Genomic DNA, 21,786 nt, shown 5'->3' on the forward strand with positions numbered 1-21,786 from the left:
GTTAAAAAAGTGTTCCTACAGCTAGTATGTATAGCATGGGGAAAAAATGAAAGTGTCAGAGGCACTGGTGTTGATGATTCTTGGCTACCTGTTACTTTCATTAGAGGATTCACATTGCCCACCCATGGTGAAATACTGGCCCTACCATAATGGCAATATTTCTTTGCAACTTGCAGTGGTCTACCCTCTAGTAATATAATGGGCCTGGGACAATAAATCTTGGAAATTGTTGGGCATCCGTGATGGTGCAAATCTCTAGCATAACGATAATCTTAGAGAATGCTGCATATTCTTGACATATTGAGAAGTGCATCGGACTGATGGGTCTGCCATAGAAAATAAAACTAGAATGTGACTAAGAGGGATTGGCTAAACATGTTCTTTAGTATGTTCTTAAGTATTTCTATTTTATATTTGTTATGATGCCTATTATGTAGATGTTAAAGGTAGGACTAGGATTTTCCAGGAATTGCCATGTGGTAAGAGTATCCTAGAGGGTATGGATATTACCAGGACAAACATGGCATTCCATTTGTGCCCTTATATGTGGTGTCACTAGGGACAGGTATGTTTAAAACGGCCAACATAAAGTTCGAGGCCAAACGGAATTCTTAGAAGCTTATCGTATTTAACACACATTTCTATTGGGTGGGGCACTGCTGCAGGTGATATGAAAATACCGACTTTGTTGAAAAATCAAGCAATCAAGCCAAATGTTATGTTTCAGGTAGAAAGTACCACAAGGTAACTGAAAAAATGTTGTTTGAAAAATGTGTACCAAGATAAGTGCAAAAAGAACATTTGATGGACAGAATGCAGAACAATGTCATACATTCACCCCAGTACAGAGATCTGGGCCTGAATCCATTGTTTGTTTGCTCACCATGCCATTCCTGTTTGGACCCAGCCATATGCAAATCAGTGATGACCTTGTGCCCAATGGGAACAGTCCAGCTCGAATTGCCAGCCCAGGTCCTCCCTGGACTAGAAACAAGCATCCTATGACCAGTTTTGGGCTTTCAGCCAGGATAGCTTTACTCCAGTGGCATGGACAGCACGAGACTCACGTCTGAGCATACCCGTCCCACTCTGGGTGACAAATGCAAAAAGAACAATTGATTGACAGAATGCAGAACAATGTCTCACATTCACGCCAGTACAGACATATGGGCCTAAATTCATTGTTTTTTTGCTCACCATGCCATTCCAGTTTGGACCCAGCCATATGCAAATCAGTCCTGACCCTGTGCCCAATGGGAACAGTCCAGCCCGAACTGCCAGGCGAGGTCCTCACTGGACCGGAAACAAGCATCCCAGGACCGGTTTCGGGGTTTCACCCCTCTTCAGCCAGGATAGCTTGATTCCAGTGGCACAGGGAGCCCAGGACACACGTGTGGGCATACCTGGGGCAAAAAGGACGAGAAAGCAAAAGACACACAATTGATAGATGGAATGCAGAGTAAATCAAAACATTTGGATAAATCCATCATTCTTTTGCTCACCATGCCACCCCAGTTTATAGCTGGCCATATGCAAATCAGTCTTGACCCTGTGCCTCATGGGAACAGTCCAGCCTGAACTGCCAAGCCAGGTCCTCCCTGGACCGGAAACAAGCATCCCTGGACCGGAAACCGGGTCTAAACTGGGGTGGCATGGTGAGCAAAAGAATGATGGATTTAACCCAGATCTCTTGACTGGGGATGAATGTTTTGTTTGTTCCGCACTCTGTCCATCAATTGTGTGTCTTATGCATTCTCGCCCTAAGATAATTGAGCATGAATAGCAATCAGTGACTTTTGGTCAAGACATTATTAGAAAGACAAGGAATAGGTGAATCTTTGGTGTCATGCTGAATAACTACACTAGAGGCCAGTTTGTTATTGCTAGCATGGGAGGACAAGGGAAACATTCAATACAAGGTTCCAACTCACTTACTAGCATCCCTTATCACCTACCATTTCTCTTCCAGCAGTATGATGAAGGAGCGTAACCGTTTGGGTGCTCCAATGTGCCATTAAACCTGTGGCAGGCCAAATGGGTAGCTGCGAAACATACCAAATAAAAAGGCATTAGGCAAAAAGACTTCAGAAGCTGACTGCACTAAACATTATTACAACCCCTCTCCTCTCAGATCAGTCTACAGACCCAACTTTAGGATAGGTAGAAAGATAATCACAGGACGTTAGAAAACTGAATTGTTTTTACCTGTAATGTGATTTGTCTAGAAAAGGCAGCTTTTATAATTTCTTGTTGTTTGAATATCCACAAATGTCTGGAGAAAACTACAGCCTATCACTCGCTCGCTCAAGATACATCCAAATGTATCTCAAACATTTATCTCAATCTCTATCTCTCTCTCTATATGTATATATATATATATAGGTATATATATACATATATGTATATGTTCATATACACGCACACGCATGTATAGCACACAATGCAGTCACAATTATGTAGTTTCAAAATGGAGCAGTTTAGGCAAATGCTCGATTGAAAAACCCTTTTCAGATTCCATCAAGACCTTGGACCCTGCAACAAATTTGACAAGATAATTTCCACCATGCCAAACTGTGTACAGTTCTGTACAGGACAAAAAAAGTTAAGAGGAGAGTTGAAAAATGTAAATATTCTAAATACAATAAATGTCATTGCTAGCTGACCCTTTGAGAGAACAGCATGGACATTCCCTTACTCGTATAAGAAGAATGTGTTTTCTAAAATTCCATATTCAGCATAATCAAGCATTACTTTTTATTTCACTGCAGGCAACTAAACGGTATGATCCAATATTTTACTTACTATTGCCAATAACATTTGTCTGTTTGAAATCAATCTTTTCAAGTTTATTACCCCAAAGTAAGTATGTAAAATAAGAAAATACATAAAAGGTAACCTGTAATATGGTCCACTAGGCTATAGAGGAGTTCTGGTGACTTCATATACGAAGAAGGGAGGGAGGGCAAATGCTCTGCAAACACCAAACAATAAGTTTGTGTCTGAAATTGGATTGCCACTCCCCACTGGACTGGAAAATATGGTGTCCCTGTTATGTCAAAAGTGCTGTCACTGTTTACAAAAAAACAAAAAGGGAGTACTTTTATTTTGTAATGGATTGTGAACAGTCGGTTTAGGTTTAGGGGATTTTTAAAGCGCATGGCTACCCTTGGGAATCCCAGCGCTTAGGTGAGACAGTACAGGCAGTTGTTTGTGCATGAGTTTAGGGGAAAAGCCATGTTTGGAGTCTTTTTTTAAAGGACGCTTTGTTTTAAATTAGTCGGAGTTTCGGATCCATACAGTTCCACAGGTACCAGGTGGGCGAAAAACCTTCCACCCCACCTGGCTCTCTTGAAGCTGGTGGGATTCATCAGAAAGTTAGAGCTTGACCTGAGGTGGCGAAGGGGAGAATAATGTGAGACCAACTTTTGTATCAGGGTGGGGCCTCTCCCATACATGGCTCTGTGAGCCAAGCTTATGGACTTAAATTTTATCCTGGCTTGGACCGGGAGCCAATGAAGCTCCCTCAAGGAGGGTCTGGCTGATTGATGTCTGGGTATATTCAACAGCAGCCATGCAGCTGCATTCTGTACGACTTGGAGTCTGTTCATAACGTATTTGAGAGAGCCAACTGTCAGATGAGGTCTTAGGAACTTGTAAATGGTGATGTGGATATATACGGTCTGCAGATCTAGCCAATAACCTTGAAAAGTGGTTGTGATTTGAAAAATATGTTTACTCTGTGTAGGTGCAGAAAAGGGATGTGAAGGGAGTGTGGGATAGTTTGGAGGAGTGAAAGAAAGGATGAGAGATAGACTGCCTTGCAAATTGTGCATTGTAAATATTCATATATGTAAAGAATGATTTGGTGGCCTTTATTAATCCTTGCAAAAACAGCGTTCATTTGACATTGATAAACTTAAAGAAACAGTCATTTCAAAACCCAGAGGCCAATAAGATTAGGATGCTGTAAAGAAGAGAGTGAACGGTTTTGCTTTAGATGGGTGCAGAGTGCAAGGGATGAGATTGGCTTTGTAGACCATCCACCATTGCTAGAAGCCAACTAGTTAAAATGTACTGGGACAAAGAAAATACTAAAAAACATGGTACCTTTGAAATCATGTGTCACTTACCCTTTCGCCAGTGTAAAGTATTAAGCTGTTGTTCTGCCTCATCATTGCCTCTGTGGTGGGCCAACGTGGCTGTTGAAGTGGTAAAAAATGGCATGAGGCAAAACATACTCCAAGGCCCACTTCCATTATCCACACAACACCATTCCCTTAATGAAAAACCCTTATCAAAGTGTTTAGCAGCACCCACTTTTAAGAAGTTGAGTTTATCTACCTGATGTAATCTCATAAATTGCATGAAAAGCATGTAAATGTAGAAATATGGATGTGGTTAAAACTAGCGAGCCAAAAAATATTTGTAGGGTGGGTAGGTGAGGGAGGAAGTGCCAGAGAATGAAATGGGGAAGCTAAAAGAAGAGTGATGTCTAACCCAGACATATGAAGAAAGAAGAGGAAAGGGGAAAGAATTTGCCAGAAAAGTGGCATGGTGGAATAGTGAAGTGGGCTTAATGACAGTGCAACAAGTGGAGATAGGCTAAGGTTTAGAGGTATTATTGTTCGGTGAGAAATGCTAGGAAAAGCTTTGTTTAGAAGAAGGTCAAGTTAGTTATGGATTTGGAGCAGGGTGTGTGAAATAACATTTATAGTGGATCCAATGTTAGAGAACATGCATGGAGGGCAACTGAAACACCCAAATACCTGGCTCCTATTCCTCCATAAAATAATTTTTCACTTACCCATACTCTTCCAGCATTACGATGTGGGATGCTCAAAATGGATGAGAAACTCCTCTGTCCCATGTGGTGTCTAGAAAGGCATATAGGAACCTGTAAAGAATCCAAAAATGACTTCAGCAAAGATTAAGGCCAACTCCAGCCTCCACTAATGAGGCTCACGTTCCTCCTCTGCCCACAACTTTGTATTTGAGGATATCAAATTATTAATATTTTCCTAACATTTTATAACAAAAACATGCTTGAATATATATATAGTGTGTGTATATCATCAAGTTATACACACACACACACACATATATATGTATATATACATTTATATATAGAAATATTTTGAAACATATGTATTTATGCCTCGGTACATGCGGGTGCAGCGGCTAGCCAAATATTCACTCAGTATGGCCCTTTCTTTTGAGGTGTGTATCCTTCTGTTCAAAAGACATTTTTTGAAAACTTCCCTGGGAAATAATGAAGTCCACATAAACGATTTTAGTCTTGCAGATTTTGATGAGTCGACATTTCGTCTGGGGAATGTCAGAGGTAGTGAGCTACAGAAGCTCACTGAATCCCATGTCAGGTGTTCTCTTGCACCTGAATGTGTATTCAGAATTTGTGAAGTTAAAACAGTTACTAAAGTCTTCTGAATATGATAATGTAAGAGTTTTCAAAAGTCTACAGACTAGATACCGACTGCATGGTGTGTGCATGTGTTTTTTTCCCTAAGATGTCTCTAGACTTCCTCTAAGACCTTGGTAGTCCAGCGACAGCTTATGAAGCTTGCAGGATTCCACAAGCTCCTTGAGTGACTCAGCCTAAGTCAGCAGAGATGGAGGAGGCTTCTTATGTACCAAGGAATAGTTATCATGCATTAAAAATTACTCTGGCAGAGTAGTTCCATTTATTATGGCAGCTTTGGGTGCTCTCAGGACAACCCCGCGCCGCACGGCCACCAGCTGTGTGTGTGCCCCCTTGCCTCGCTGCTGCCCGCAGCCCCGCTGTGACTGCCTCTCCGTTCCCTGCCTTTCCGCCGCATTTTGCGTGTGCATGCTTTGTTGATAACTGAATGTAACCTTTTTTTCGTTCTGTAAACTGCTATTTAATTTCTGTTTATCGTCACGTCCCCTACACGCTGTTGTGAAGGCTCATTGTTGTTGTATCTGTCCCCCTGTGCCCTCCCAGCTGCTCCTCCCTCCCTCCCACTTCGCCATAAATGGGGACCGCGCGTACTCGCAGCAGTCACGCGCAGCGGGCGCGCCAATTGTGCGACGAAGGCGTGCCAAAGGTAAGCCCGTCTGCGCCCGTCGGCGCCTGGACCGCGCCCAGTGCCAGGACCCCTGGCCCCCCCGACGCAAGACGACCCGCCAGACCTACGACGCTGCCGCCCTCAACGCACTCAATGCCGGCCGGAACCCCGCCTGCTGCCGGGCCGCCCCGAAACGCTTCCACGGACCCTTCACCTGCACAACCTGCAAGTTCACCTGCCTCCGAACATGCACCGCGCCCGCCAAGCCAAACCCCAGCAGCGACCTCAAGTGCATCCTGCTCAACACCCGCTCCGTCCACAGACACGCCATCGAACTCTGGAACCTGCTCGACAAAACATCTCCAGACGTCGCCTTCCTCACTGAAACATGGATGAACGCCTCCTCAGCCCCCGACATCGCCATCGCCATCCCGGATGGATACAAGATCATCAGGAAGGACCGCATCAACCAGACCGGAGGAGGCATCGCCATCGTCCACAAGAACACCATACGCATCACGACCGACGCCGACGACTCCTACACCGCCGCCGAACACCTCCACTTCCAGATTCACACCGACCCAAAGACGACCCTCAGAGGCACCCTCATCTACAGACCCCCGGGACCACGCACACAATTCAGCGAAGACATCACGGACTTCATCAGCCCACACGCCCTCCCCTCCGCCGACTACATCCTCCTGGGGGACCTCAACTTCCACCTGGAGAACAACAACGACAACAACACCATCACCCTGCTGGACAACCTCGCCAACCTCGGACTCAAGCAACTGGTCAACACCCTCACCCACTACGCCGGCCACACGCTTGACCCTGTCTTCTCATCCAGCAAGCACATCGCATTCAGCCACTCCACCGGACTTCACTGGACCGACCACAGCTGCGTCCACTTCAGCTTCAGAAAAACCACTACCCACCACCACCCGCAACATGTTCCTCACAGAAGCTGGAGCAAGATCACCGCCAACCAGCTCACCGCCTCCCTCAGCCAGAACCCACCCACCAGCATACCGGACCCCAACGAAGCAGCCCGCAACTTCACGCAGTGGCTGACCGCCTGCGCCGACGACCTCGCACCACTGAAGAACACTCCCAGCAAACCCAGAAGCAAGAAGGCCCCCTGGTTCACCGACAAACTCAAGGATTCCAAGAAGACCTGCCGCACCCTCGAAAAAGCCTGGCTCCTCGACCGGACCACTGACAACATGACCGCCCTCAAACACGCGACCCGCAAGCACCACCAGCTCATCCGCACCACCAAGAAGAAATCTCTGAAGGATCGACTGGACAACAACGCCCACGACAGCAAGGAACTCTTCAGCATCGTCAAGGAGTTCTCCAACCCCAGCACCGGCAACAACGACATCACCCCTTCACAAGATCTCTGCGACTCCCTCGCCTCGTTCTTCCACCGCAAGATTGCCGACATCCACAACAGCTTCAGCACACCATCCTCGCATCCAACCGTCTAACCAACGCACCCCACCGCCACCCTCCGCACCTGAACTGCAGTGACCACCGAAGACACAGCGCGCACGATAAACACCATCCACTTCGGATCTCCGACTGACCCCTGTCCCCACCACGTCTTCAACAAGGCCGACTCCACCATCGCACCCCAACTCCGAGACGTCATCAACACCTCCTTCGACACCGCCACCTTCCCGGAAAGCTGGAAGCATGCCGAGCTCAGCGCCCTACTGAAGAAACCAGCAGCGGACCCCACCGACCTCAAGAACTTCCGCCCCACCTCGCTCCTCCCTTTTCCTGCCAAAGTCATCTAGAAGATCGCCAACAGACAGATTGCCGCCTTCCTCGAGACGATTGGATCCCTCGACCCCTCGCAGTCCGGTTGCAGAACCAACCACAGCACCGAGACCGCCCTCATCGCAGCCACCAACGACATCCGAGCCCTTCTCGACAACGGGGAAACAGCGGCACTCATCCTCCTGGACCTCTCCGCCGCGTTCGACACTGTCTGCCACCACACCCTAGTCCAACGCCTCAGCAACACCGGCATCCAAGAGAAGGCATTGAAGTGGATCATCTCGTTCCTCGCTGGAAGAACACAGAGAGTCCGCCTCCCCCCCGTTTCGTTCCGAGGCCACCGAAGTCATCTGCGGCGTCCCGCAAGGATCATCACTCAGCCCCACCCTCTTCAACATCTACATGAGACCTCTCGCAGCCATCGCACGCCAACACAACCTCAACATCATCTCCTACGCCGACGACACCCAGCTGATCCTCTCCCTCACCAGAGACCCCAACACCGCCAGAACCAGCCTCCACGAAGGGATGAAAGCTGTTGCGGAGTGGATGAAGAACAGCCGCCGCGTTCGACACTGTCTACCACCACACCCTAGTCCAACGCCTCAGCAACACCGGCATCCAAGAGAAGGCATTGAAGTGGATCATCTCGTTCCTCGCTGGAAGAACACAGAGAGTCCGCCTCCCCCCCGTTTCGTTCCGAGGCCACCGAAGTCATCTGCGGCGTCCCGCAAGGATCATCACTCAGCCCCACCCTCTTCAACGTCTACATGAGACCTCTCGCAGCCATCGCACGCCAACACAACCTCAACATCATCTCCTACGCCGACGACACCCAGCTGATCCTCTCCCTCACCAGAGACCCCAACACCGCCAGAACCAGCCTCCACGAAGGGATGAAAGCTGTTGCGGAGTGGATGAAGAACAGCCGCTTGAAACTGAACTCAGACAAGGCGGAAGTCCTCATCCTAGGGCCATCACCCACTGCACTGCCTGGGACAACTCCTGGTGGCCCCCTGCCCTGGGCACCGCCCCCAAGCCGACAGACCACGCACGCAACCTGGGCTTCATCCTGGACTCCTCCCTTTCGATGACCAGACAAGTAAACGCCGTCTCCTCTTCATGCTTTCACACCCTCCGCATGCTCCGCAAGATCTTCCGATGGATCCCGATCGAAACCAGGAAGACGGTCACCCAGGCCCTCGTCACCAGCCGGCTGGACTACGGAAACACCCTCTACGCCGGAACCACAGCCAAGCTACAGAAAAGACTACAACGCATCCAGAACGTCTCCGCCCGACTCATCCTGGACATCCCTCGACGCAGCCACATCTCCGGCCACCTGAGGAACCTGCACTGGCTCCCCGTCAACAAGAGGATCACGTTCAGGCTCCTCACCCACGCACACAAGTGTCTCCACAACCTGGGCCCCAAGTACCTCAACGACCGCCTGACCTTCCACACGCCCACCCGCCAGCTACGATCCGCTAGCCTCGCCCTCACCGCCGTACCACGCATCCGAAGAGCCACCGCCAGAGGCAGATCCTTCTCCTACCTGGCGGCCAAGACATGGAACTCCCTCCCCATCCACCTTCGGCTGACCCAGGACCACCTCTCCTCAGGAGACAACTCAAGACCTGGCTGTTCGAGCAGTAGCGGCCCCCTTCCCCCAAGCGCCTTGAGACCCTTCCGGGTGAGTAGCACGCTATACAAGTGTTATGATTGATTGATTGATTAAGCTTCAACAGTGCAATCTTGATTCTCGACCTTGCTACCAATCTAGTCTGTGACACATTTCTGGTTTGTCAATACAATGTCCTGGTCTTATCATTAAGGAGTACAAAGATTAAAATGAAGTCAGTAGACCATGGTAACAGTGATGGAAGAGTTTGGTGGCTCTGGCAGAGGGCATCGAATTAACTGCAGATATTTCTGAAAAAGTTGCATTCCAAATCTTGTATCATAAAAGGGATCATAATTCTCCTAGACTTCTTTTTAAAATATATGTAAAGGATACCATACTTCTACTTGTAAATGACATTAAGATGGGTGCTGCCATTAAATATGCATTTACAAAGCCGGGGAAAGTCTTATTTACTTTTGCACAGTTGAAGTTTGTACAAGCCATCAGTCTGGGTCTACTTCATTAAGAGAAAGTTTGCTTTCTGGTGGTGATGAGATAAACAGTTTCAAAGGTTTGCTTGGAATTTATAATTTATCTAGAAGATCCTGGTGTCTTTTATATTGAGAGTGTGAATGGCTAGTTCAGCTGGTAATGTTGGAATCAAAAAAGAAAGAAACAGCAGTGATTCACATAAAATCTTCATCATACATTTTGGCTATGTGTATATGGTAGTATTGTATAAACTACGCTGTCTTGAGAAATATACATTGTAAACAGTCATCTATTTAAAGAATAAATTAGTAGCCTTCATTAACCTTGATGAAACAGCATTCATTTGAAGTTAACAAACCTTCGAAACGTTATTGTCAAAACTCAAAGAACATAATAATGTAATCACTGTTGGGTAAAATCCATTGAAGGGTGAGGCAGTAAGATAAGACAATGTATGATAGAGCAGATTGTTTTGTCAGTTATAAAGAGGGACAGGTGGCAAGAAATGACTTTTTTTTCACTACGTATTCATAAAAACCAAAAGATAAAATGTTCTGAGGCAAAGGAAATACTCAAACACATGGTGAAGGAAATGCCCAAACACATGGTGGCCTTTGGTGCCCCGTCTTACCCTTTCGCCAGAATAAGGTAGGAGGCTTCGGCTCCCTCTAATTATTGTGTCTGCCGGGAACCACTGTGGCTGCTGTAAAGGTAAAAATTGCTTTAGGCAAAACATACTTTAAGGCCCACTTTCACTTTCAATACCAAACTCCACCTCCATGACTACAATGAAAGACTCTCATCAAACTTTTCAGTGGCACCCAAGTTTAAGTAGGACCATGATCACACAGTTTGTTGCCAGCAACCTTGTTTCTAGTAAATCATGCGAAGTAGGAGATGACAATATTATTTTGCTGTAAAGTCATATCTTTAGCCATGGTACCCTTAAGGGTTTAAGGGTTTTAAAGATCTCCAGTGTCAGAGCAGTGTATTTGGCTAGTTTGCCTTTAGACATTCCATGAGTATAAATAGACTGCAGGAAGTATTTTTCTGGCAGACAAATAAAACACGCAAATATGTTTAAAGAGAAATAACAGCAAGGATGCATGTTCACATTGTTAGGATGCAATGGAGTGGATACGTTCATAGCCAATGGAAAGAGATGGGTCCTAGTAAAATATACTAATTCAAAACAACAAACGTAAACTTATAAGATTAACGAAAGTTACATAATTTTGCAGAGAAAGGTGAGGATTATCGTTACATGTGCAAGTGATGTTTTCCTAAACATCAGCCTGCCTATGCAGTGTGTGCTATTTATTGGTACTACACTGATACATCCTTATTATTTTTTGTAATTGCACTCTGATCTCACTGCCCATAGGCATGTGTTCACTAATGATGAAGAGTGTCCTAAGAGTTCTCATCTAGAGCTGGTTGTAAGGTATTATCCACTATTGCCAACTGCAAAGTGTGTTATGATTAGTTCATACCATCTGCTCAGAGCATAACCCATTAATTGACTACCATGTATGTGAGTGGATATGACAAGAAGAACAGGCAATTAAGAGCTTTTACTACTGAGCATGTGGAGAATACATCTATTATCACCCTATAGGAAGGCCAAAAAAGCCAATTGCAACTGCTGGCTTCCAGACCTTCATTGAACCTGGAACACAGGCAAATAAGAATACTTAGTGTGATCATTCTACTGCCTTAGACTAGCTGAGCCAGTTTCATGATTCCAGAGATCATTCTAATAAGTATAGTAATCAAAAAATGGCCATACTTTGGAACAAAAGCTGAATATGAAAATCTTGAGAATTTGATACAATGCATAGAAAATGTATTTTTGGTAAGTTTAATTTCTAAGAACTCTCTTTCACTGGAACAGGGAATAAAAACACCCAACATTCATACAGGGTGCACAAAAAGCTCTACTTCTATGTTCCTTAAATTAGCTATACAAAAGGGGGTGGTGATGGACGGAGCATCTGAATCAATCAAACACTCACACGCAGTCATAAGATCTGGGTTTAATCCATCACCGTTCTTTAGCCCACTCTGCCACCCCAGTTCAGACATGGCTATATGCAAATCAGTCTGACCCTGTGCCTCATGGGAACAGTCCAGCCCGAACTGCCAAGCCATGTCTTCCCTGGACCGGAAACAAGCTTCCGAGGACCGGTTTCTGGCATTCCAGCCGTCTTCAGCCCGGCTTCAGATGCTCCGTCCATCACCACCCCCTTTTGTACCGCTTTTGGCCGCCATAAGTGTGGCAGGTTATGGTTGTCACCCATAACCTCCCGGCCTTACATCCATTTTCTTCAGACTTTCCTCTCGCTACCTTTTCGAATTATTTTGCGTTTATAATCGTTATCTTGGAACACGAGTCAAACATTGCCTCTACCCCAGTTTCTTCCACCTTTATCGTGTCTTTGGGATTGCTAACCTGCCCGCCTTGTACCTGCAGGATGATTTCATCACATATGTATTTACTTAGGCGCCATCTTAGGTGAGGCGAGGAGCAGGCGAGCGGTCTAGTGCTCGGCCCTTCCCGCCCTCACAGCCATAAAATGGTCCCTCCACCCAGGAACCGCAGCGGATGTGCGCGGCGGGCGCGCCGCGCCGAAGGCTAGCCAAAGGCGAGCCCGTCTGCGCCCGTCCGTGCCCAACCGGGACCCGGGATGAGGCATGCTGCCCGGATCTGCCCTTATTCTCGTTTTGACCTTCTATCCCACAACAATGACCAAGGTTACATATCGAGAGTCACTCACAATAAAGCTAAGAACTTAGGGATCTGCACATGTCCTGATGAAATGCCTTTCACACCGTGCACTGACCGTCTCAGCCGGGCCAAGCCTACTCCCCAACCTCACTCCCTGACCTTCTTCTATTTAAATACCCGCTCTCTTGTTAAACACCAACAGGATATCTTCCTTTTCTTGATTACAGAGCACCCTGACGTCCTTTTTTTAACTGAGACCTGGCTGACTCCAGATTCTGCGCCAGATATAATAGCTGCACTTCCCCCAAATTACTACATCATCCATGCAGATCGCGCCGATGGCAGGTCTGGCGGGGGGTGGCAGCAATCATCCTTTCCTCCTTAAAAACAGCCACTCTCACCTGTATTAACCTGTCAGACACTGACAACTTAGTCTTAAAGTTCAAAACACCTAACACTACCATGTTGTGTGTGCTCCTGTATAGACCTCCTAAGTCTATGCCATCCTTCCCCTTTGTGTTTAGTCAACAAATCGCCAACTTAGCCATGGAACACACTAGGATCCTTTTGGCAGGTGATTTTAACTACTGGTTCAATGACCTCTCGGAAGGTCCTCAATCCTGTGAGCTCACTGAGCTCCTCACAAACATGAATCTTTCCCAACAAGTTCTCTCGCCTACCCACTGTAAAGGACATATCCTCGACCACATTTGGTCCAACTTTCCGCTTACCACAACCCCAGTCACCATTCCTTGCCTATGGTCAGACCATTTTCTCCTCAAGTTTGAACTTACTTGGTCTACTACTAAGTTACCCACTGCTCTGACTTGCTGCAGAGCAAGGAAATGGAAAACACTTGACAAACCAGACTTCATAAAAACACTAAATAATACGATCCCTCTCCCACACTCTGATATTAATTCTGCTGAGTCCAACCTGGCTGGCTGGCTTCAAAATGCAAGCGATTTCCACGCACCTTATAAAGACATTAAACTGGCCCGGCGAGCTGACGCTCAACGTTGGTTCTCCCAAGACCTAAAAGCTAAGAAACTATCCTTGCGCCAACTTGAGCGAAAGTGGCGCCGCTGTTATTCCCCTGACTTAAAATCTGAGTTCATCACTGCCAGGAAGGAGTACATGAAGGCCATTCTTGTCACTAAATCTGCCTATTTTTCCTCCCGTATTCTAAACTCAGCAGACAAAACTAAGGACACCTTTTCAATCTTAAATGAGCTGACTGACTTAGACAGCGGCCGCCCTAAGGTGGCACCAACCCAGACCTTTTGTGATGCCCTCAACACATATTTCATTGATAAAATAGTGGACATCAAAAAGAGCATTCCTAGTTCCTCTAGCGTTGCTCCCTCTGTTTACCATACCTCCACCAATGAGGTCATACTTAACAGGTTTCCGACTATGACCTCTGAGCAATTCTTAGAATTACTGGCAAGAGTCAAGTCTGGGGCACCCTCTGACAAATGCCCCCCTTACATCCTCAAAGAGTGTCTGTCCTCCGTCCCGACGCCAGCATATACCCTATTGAACGCTTCTCTTACATCCGGCTTAGTACCCCTTGCATTTAAGGAGGCAACAGTCATCCCACTCCTGAAGAAACCTGGGGCGGACCCCTCCTGCATGGCAAACTATCGGCCAATCTCTTTGCTCCCTTTTTTGGCTAAAGTTTTGGAAGCCCATGTTGCGAAACACCTGTCCAACTTTTTGGAGAGCTCAAACTGTCTAGATTCCCACCAGGCAGGCTTTCGCCCTGCCCACTCAACAGAGGCAGTGATAGTTGCGGTCCTAGACTCTCTCCGTGACTGCACTGACAGACACTCTTCTCAGGCCGTGGTGCTCCAAGATCTGTCGGCCGCTTTTGACACGGTCGACCATAACATATTGATCGACCGTGTCAACCAGGCTGGCATCGGGGGCCTAGCTGCCTGTTGGCTGAAGTCCTTTATGGAGAATCGTTCCCAGTCGGTCCGCCTTGGCACCCTTGTCGGCCCTAAACGGTCCATTCCCTGTGGAGTCCCTCAGGGCTCATCATTGTCACCCCACCTGTTTAACATCTACATTCTCCCCCTAATCCAGGCCTTAAGAGACATGCAGGTGTCAGTGTTCAACTACGCGGACGAATTGCAATTGCTCTTTACTGTTGACAACTCCACTCTCTCCATCTCTCATTTCCAGTCTACCATGCGGTTCATCCAAACTTGGATGAACCAAAACCACTTAAAATTAAACCCTGGAAAAACCGAGCTGGTGCTCACAGGGGATAGTGCCAAATGTTGGGGCTCTCACTACTGGCCATCTGACATGGGCAAAGCCCCTACTCCTGCTGCAAAGACACTCGGAGTGACCCTGAACAGTGACCTCTATTTAAAAACTCAAGTGGGTCAAGTGGTCTCCAAATGTATTTTCCAGCTCATGAAAATCCGGAAGGTGTGACGCTTTTTTACTCCAGAGGCCATGATCCAGGTGGTGATTACCACAGTATTGTTCCACCTGGATTATGCAAACTCTATATACCTAGGCCTACCCCTATATCTATTGAAGCGCCTCCACATGGTCCAGAACTATGCAGCCAGACTGATCACTGCGCAACCCAGATAGCACTCAGCATCTCCTCTGCTCAGGGACCTTCATTGGCTTCCTCTGGCCCAACGTTGTTCCTTCAAAACTGGCTGCATGATCTTTAAATCTCTCCATTGCAAAAGCCCCAAATTCATAGACAATCTCATCTTCAGGCAAACCCCCTCCCGCAATCTGCGTTCTGCTCACCAAGCCCTCCTCCAGACACCTGCCTTCAAATGCAAACGCTCTGGTGGCTGCAGATTTGCTGTTCTTGCCTCTTGCCTTTGGAACACCTTCCCCTTTGAGATCAGGTCCTGCTCGGATCTCATGTCATTTAGGAATGCTTTAAAAACATGGCTCTTTAGACAAGCGTATCACTGATTCTCCTTACGCTTTCAGGCTCCGTTCCTTGTCTATTCTAGCGCCAGGAAAACAACCGGTGGCAGTGCGCTCAATAAATACTTTTTAAAATTAACATTAACATCACACACCCGTGTGGTTTTGTCTTTACCTTGCCTCTTGTTGCCCTTAAAACTCCAACCCCCTTTGGTCTCCCTCTGCTCTTTTCTCTGTTCCATAACTGCCAACACACAGTCACTTTCTGCTGTCACCTCGCTCACTTTAACCTTACTTTCGCTGTCTTGCTTGATTTCACACATTGCATCATGTGTTCCACTTGTTTAGCTACGATGAGCACCTCCCCTAGAGGTGGGTCATCTTTTAACCATAGCTCTTCTCGCACCCGCTCAATCCTGCAAGTCAAAACAAACCGGTCCCTGATCCTCTCCTCACACACTCCCCCAAACTTACATGTAGCCGCCAGGTTGCGTAAGTCAGAGACAAATTCCTCTATGGATTCCCCCTCCTTTTGCCCTCTTTTACCAAAATGGTATCGTTCCATGATGGTGCTTGTTCTGGGAAGGTAGTGTAGATCTAGTTTTTTCAGACTTATCTCAAATTCGTTTAACCCTCTTGCCTCATTGGCACTCAATTCAGGAAGGTGTTCTAACACTTCCTGTCCTTCCACCCCCATGTAGTGCATCAACAACGCTACCTTCCTTTCTAAGCCTAGGTTTGGTCCACATTCAACAGCATAATTCTGGAAGACCTTCTTCCATTTGCTCCACTTAAGGGCGGGTTCCCCTGGACTTGATAAGAAGGAGGGGGTGTGACATTCTGCATGCTTCCTACTTTGCTTGTGGGGTAACTCTAGCACAACTACAACCACTTGCAGGGTGAATTTCCTACCCGGGTGGCTCCTTCTCCCCGTGAGCGCAGTGTACATGAGAAATAACAAAAAACGATTTTACAAACCACGCTGAGCAGGGTTTGCGAACCTCAAACACTCTTGTGTGGACCTGATCTCTGTTTCTAGAACAATCAGTTTTCTCAAAAACAAATTGCACAGTGTGGAAAAGTACTCCCTGGAGCCCACTAGATGGCACTGCCCCTCAGTGTCTGCTTTTCATGAAAATGTCTTTCTCTAGAAGACACTGTTTTTTTCTTCAGCACAGTTCCTTTTCCCTTCAGTCAACAGGAACTGCCGGCAGACAGCGAGTACACACCCCAGCCTCCTCGGCAACCACTGCCTAAATGAGGTGATGTTCCTTTGGATTGGCCTCACATTGCCTCTCAGGCGCACCGTCTCCAGATGACCAAGCGATGGCACGGTCTGCCTCGTCCTGCAAATTGCCACCGTCCTCACTTCAGATGCCGCTGCCTCTCTCGTTGGATCACCACCTCCACTCTGCTCAAGCAGAACGCACATCCCAAGAAGCCCACAGATCCGCTCACCACGACACGTACCAAGGCTGTGTTCTTCCGAGGTCTTGACAAGCTCCACAGACGTTCACTTGCCTGGAGATCAGCCACTATTCTGCCTCTGCCCCAACTCCACATCCAGAGGCGATGCTTCGGGACCCCCACACCGGCGATTCTTCACCCAGTAAGTTACAGCACCACAGTGACTTTGTGGGGATGATCAGCTTTGAAGGGGTGTCAGTATAGCTCAGTTCCGCAACCACCCTTCAGTCTCTTAGGCTAGCTCTTTGTGTGTTGGGGTTGCGGCAGTTGTCCATATCTTCCTCACATCTTGATCCTCGTCGCCAATGTGACAATTAAGAATTGATAGAGATAGAAGGACGCAGGTTCAGATTAGTTTCAGATACGGGGTTTTATTGATACCAGTAAAATAACATGCACGATCCCAGTCACAGCTGACTGTCACCGTTGCTCCAGTTCTCTCCTTCGTTATTTGTAATGTCACAGCTGGAAGTGTTCTAGGGGCCAGGGTCTGGGTCACTTTTGTCTTTATACTGATTTTTTTGTTGGAATTTTTGGTCAGGTTGTTGGGAAAAAATGAGGCCTTATGGTTGTGGACGGTAATGTTAGTACCAAGAATTATTCTGTGCTGTTGTTCTCTTTCAGGGTACGCAAGTTATTCAATCAAGAATGTCAAGGTTTAGCCTGGGGTGTGGTCCTGACCAGCATCTTCATATTCTTTTGTGGAATATCAATTAAATGTAAAATTAATTAAAGAGGTGCTACTCTATCTTCAGCCACATTTAGTTGGCCTACAGTAAACTCAGTTCTTGAATAAACAGGACTCTCCTCTGGATGATTTCTGGGATGAAGTCCTAACCTCAGCTTGATTCACTTCTCTCAGAGAGGGATTGCCCTACTGGCTCAGGATAGCTGGATGATGGCTCATAGCAACAGACAAGAGGGGCCTATTATGTACTATGCAATGTGTACTCAAATGGGCCAACACTGATGATCCTGTGGTCTTTAATTGTCTGCTTTCTAAGCTACATCAATGGTCAGAACCATTGATGATTTGTGTGGACTTCAACATCATCTTTAACCTGTGGATAGACTCATCTTTTAGTATTCAAGGGCTAAACTCTTCTTCTTCAAGAAGCACCTGTAGCTCAAAGGAAATAGCTAGGGCTGTTTTGTCGCATGTAATGAGATCTTATGCTCAGGTGGATGTCTGCCGATATTCTCAGATTGCAGAACATGGGTTTACATATTTTCCTGCCTCTCGTAAATCTTTTTCTCTGATATATATGTTCCTTGCTAGCCAAGCTCTTATGTCCCATCGTGGGGCCTGATACGAGTTTGGCAGTGCAGCGTCGGTTTCGCCCTGTAGCCGCACCATGAAACCCGTGGTCAGGCCACCCGCCCGATTACAAGTATTTCTTGTGTTTGGCGGGCTATTATTTGACGTTCTCATGGCAGTTCCTCCGATAGTGGGCACCACAATGGGAACGCAAAAAACCAGTTCCTGCACGGTATGGCATGCAATGACATGCCGTGCAGGAAATGGGGTGCATGCACACAGGGGGCACATGTAGTGCTCCCTGCATGCACCCCATGTCCCTGAGGCACAAGGAGGCCCTTGAATGAAATGCAATGCTAAAATGGACATTTATGGCGCACGTGTTGGAAGATTATGATTGATTCATATTTAATTTTTAGAGAAAAAAGGAAAGTTGAAATAACACCTTATGACAGATCATATGAATACACTTAAATCTAATCATGTATTTTAGAGAACAAAATTGAAATATGTTGCTTTTGTTTACGATGGGTCAGTTGTATTTCATTGCTAATCAGAGTTTGTTTATTTACAACTGATTTGGTATCACCAGTAATCAGACAGAATCTGATGTGCTGCCCGAAAAAGAAGCTCTGTAGACTGGTCATGCTAGGACTCTTTGCCCGGCTGAGAGGATACCCTTTTTCACAAGAGAATCTTATATATTTATTTTGGGTTCAAATAGTCAATTCATGCTTGTATTTTAATTCATGAAGAGCAAGCATCTTGCCACTCTTCTGCATACACATAGCAAAGATGTGAATGGCTATCCTGATACAGGACTTTCGCTCATCAAAGCATCTCATTATTTCTGCGTATCTCTAAATTGCTGTGGCAGCAGTTTACCTCGTGAATGTTCAGCTTCAAGATATTTCATCATAGTGGAGCTCAGCATCCTGAATTGCATAATCAAAATTGGACGATTGTCCTTCAGATTTCAGCTTTAAATGTGTCTCATACAACTAACATGTGACAGAAATACATCCATGGAGGATAAAGGAAACACAGAAATGTATAAGTATTTCCCCCTCTGACGTCCCATCTTACTTACCCAGTCTCCTTCAGAATTGTACAGTATGACACTGAACATCATGTAGCTGCTCCGCTGTGTAATTCGGGCTTGGAATGTCCAGACTCTTAACTGTAAATACACAAACAAGAGAGCCAGGCACAACCCAGTACAAGGCCCACCTTCAGTAACCGCCATCTCTGCCTTTCACAAATTATCCCTCTCCTATCACTAGACCACACTTCCCAAATCACTCAGCTTAAGTAAGGAATGGCTAGATAATCATCAAAGTTGTCTTTATGACTTCATGCAGAATAGTAGATGAAATAACATTTACCTGGAATGCTATTGGCATCAGGAATCTTTAAAGATTCACTCACTTTGAATAGATCTTAACATTCAAAGAGAATCCCACATCATCTAGATATAACACACTTATGTTGACCTTTGCACTTTAAAGCAGTACCTTCAAGGGAGATGTTCCTGAAGCTCCAATTTGCAAAATATGCAGAGGGCACAAGGTTATCACTTTGCAGTCATATCTTCAGTTCTGCAACATTCAGTGCATCCTAGAAGGTATGGATATTACCAGGACAAACATGGCATTCCATTTGTCCCCTTTATGTGGGGTCACTAAGGACAGGAACGTTTAAAACGACCAACACAAAGTTCAAGGCAAAACAGAACTCTTACAAGCTTATTGTATCCAATGTAAAAGTATTATTGTTTGCGACACTGCTGCAGATATGAAAATACCCACGTTGATGAACAATCGAGCCAAATATTATGTTTCAGGTAGAAAGTACTGCAAGGTCACTGGAAAAAGTGTTCTTTGAAAACTGTCTCCCTAGATAAGTGAGCATGAATAGCAATGAGTGACTTTTGGTCAAGACATTTTTAGAAAGACAAGGAAGAGGTGAATGTTAGGTGTCATGCTGAATAACTACTCTAAAGGCCATTTCTTCATCGCTAGCATTGGAGGTCAAGGGAAAGATTCAAGACATGGTTCGGACTCAATTACTAGCATCTCCTCTCACCTACCATTACTCCCCCAGCAGCATGATGTATGTGCGTAACCATTTGGGTGCTCCCATGTGCCATTCCACCTGTGGCAGGCCAAATGGGTAGCTGCAAAAGATACCAAAAAACAGGCATCAAGCAAAAAAGACTTCAAAAGCTGACTGCACTAAACATTATTACAACCTGTCTCCTCTCAGATCAGTCTAGAGACCCACATTTTGAATAGGTAGAAAGATAATCACTGGGCTTTAGAAAAGGGAATAGTTTTTCCCTGTATTGTGATTTGTCTAGAAAAGGCAGCTTTTATAATTTCCTGTAGTTTGAATATCCACAAATGTCAGGAGAAGACTACAGCCTATCTCTTGCTTGAGATATATCTAAATGTTCTCAATCTCTCTCTTGCTTTCCCTTTCTCTCTCTCTCTTTCTCTGTCTCTCTTTCTCTCTCTTGCTCTATTTTTTGTTTGAGGACAATAAAAAAATACATTTCCTACATCTCCGATGGTTCGTGAATTTCTGTTCGGCAGAAGCAATAGCAACAAAAGACAGAGCATCTCTATTGCCTTGATATATATATATATATATATATATATATATATATATATATATATATATATATATATATGTTTATCCGCTTTCCCTCGAGAAGAAATATATATATATATGTATATATATATATATATATATGTATATATATATATATATATATATATATATATATATATATATATATATATATAGTCAACAAGTCGCTCCTTCTGACTATGGCCCGAGGGAATTGGCGTACACACTCGGCGGAGCACGCCGACATTTAATCCTCGCTTTTTGCGACAAAAACTAATATATATATATATTGGGTTGCTGGCTGAACTTTATGCACAAATAAAGCACTGAGAAATGTACCAGTACCTGGGTCCACTCATCATCATTTTTTCTGGGAAGGGAAGAATGTGTATGGCGAGAATCGGCTATATATATATATATATATAGGTAGACCTGGTACTATTGGAGTGAGTCTCCCTTTATGTCTTTGCTGGTTTTAGATGCTTCGGGCACCGTGCCACTGCTATTCAGTGCCACAGTGCAAGTGCTCCCTATTGTAAATTGTTGTAATGTATTAGTGACTCCATGATTGGCTTGTTTGATTTACTTGTTAGACCCTAGTACAGTGCACCGTGTGTGCCCACGGCATTTAGATCAAATGCTGCTAGTGGGCTTGCAGCACTGATTGTGCCACCCTCAGAAACAGCTTGTAAAGTGTGTCGCAGGCCTGCCATTGCGGAGCCTGTGTGCAGTCTAGTACTGCCATGTCGACTTGGTAAGTCCACCCACTAACCAGTCCCTAACCCTTCCCTTTTCTACATGTTAGAATCCCCTAAGGTAGGCTCTAGGGCAGGTTGCATTATGT

At 45.8% G+C, this 21,786-nt stretch overlaps 1 protein-coding gene across 1 annotated transcript in view; it reads right to left on the minus strand.

The window, feature by feature from the left end:
• The window catches only part of LOC147708658 (uncharacterized), a 176,897-nt gene that overhangs the window by 73,119 nt on the left and 81,992 nt on the right, over window positions 1-21,786 (minus strand). Inside the window, exons 12-16 of the mRNA XM_086925759.1 lie at window positions 19,402-19,491; window positions 10,580-10,648; window positions 4,805-4,894; window positions 4,131-4,199; window positions 1,956-2,042 (exon numbers count right to left, since the gene is read on the minus strand). Coding sequence (XP_086781885.1) covers window positions 1,956-2,042; window positions 4,131-4,199; window positions 4,805-4,894; window positions 10,580-10,648; window positions 19,402-19,491 — 405 coding nt within the window. The remainder of the gene's footprint in view (window positions 1-1,955; window positions 2,043-4,130; window positions 4,200-4,804; window positions 4,895-10,579; window positions 10,649-19,401; window positions 19,492-21,786) is intronic.

This window comes from Lissotriton vulgaris, chromosome 6 (genome assembly GCF_964263255.1).
Source record: "Lissotriton vulgaris chromosome 6, aLisVul1.2, whole genome shotgun sequence".
Lineage (NCBI taxonomy): Eukaryota > Metazoa > Chordata > Amphibia > Caudata > Salamandridae > Lissotriton > Lissotriton vulgaris.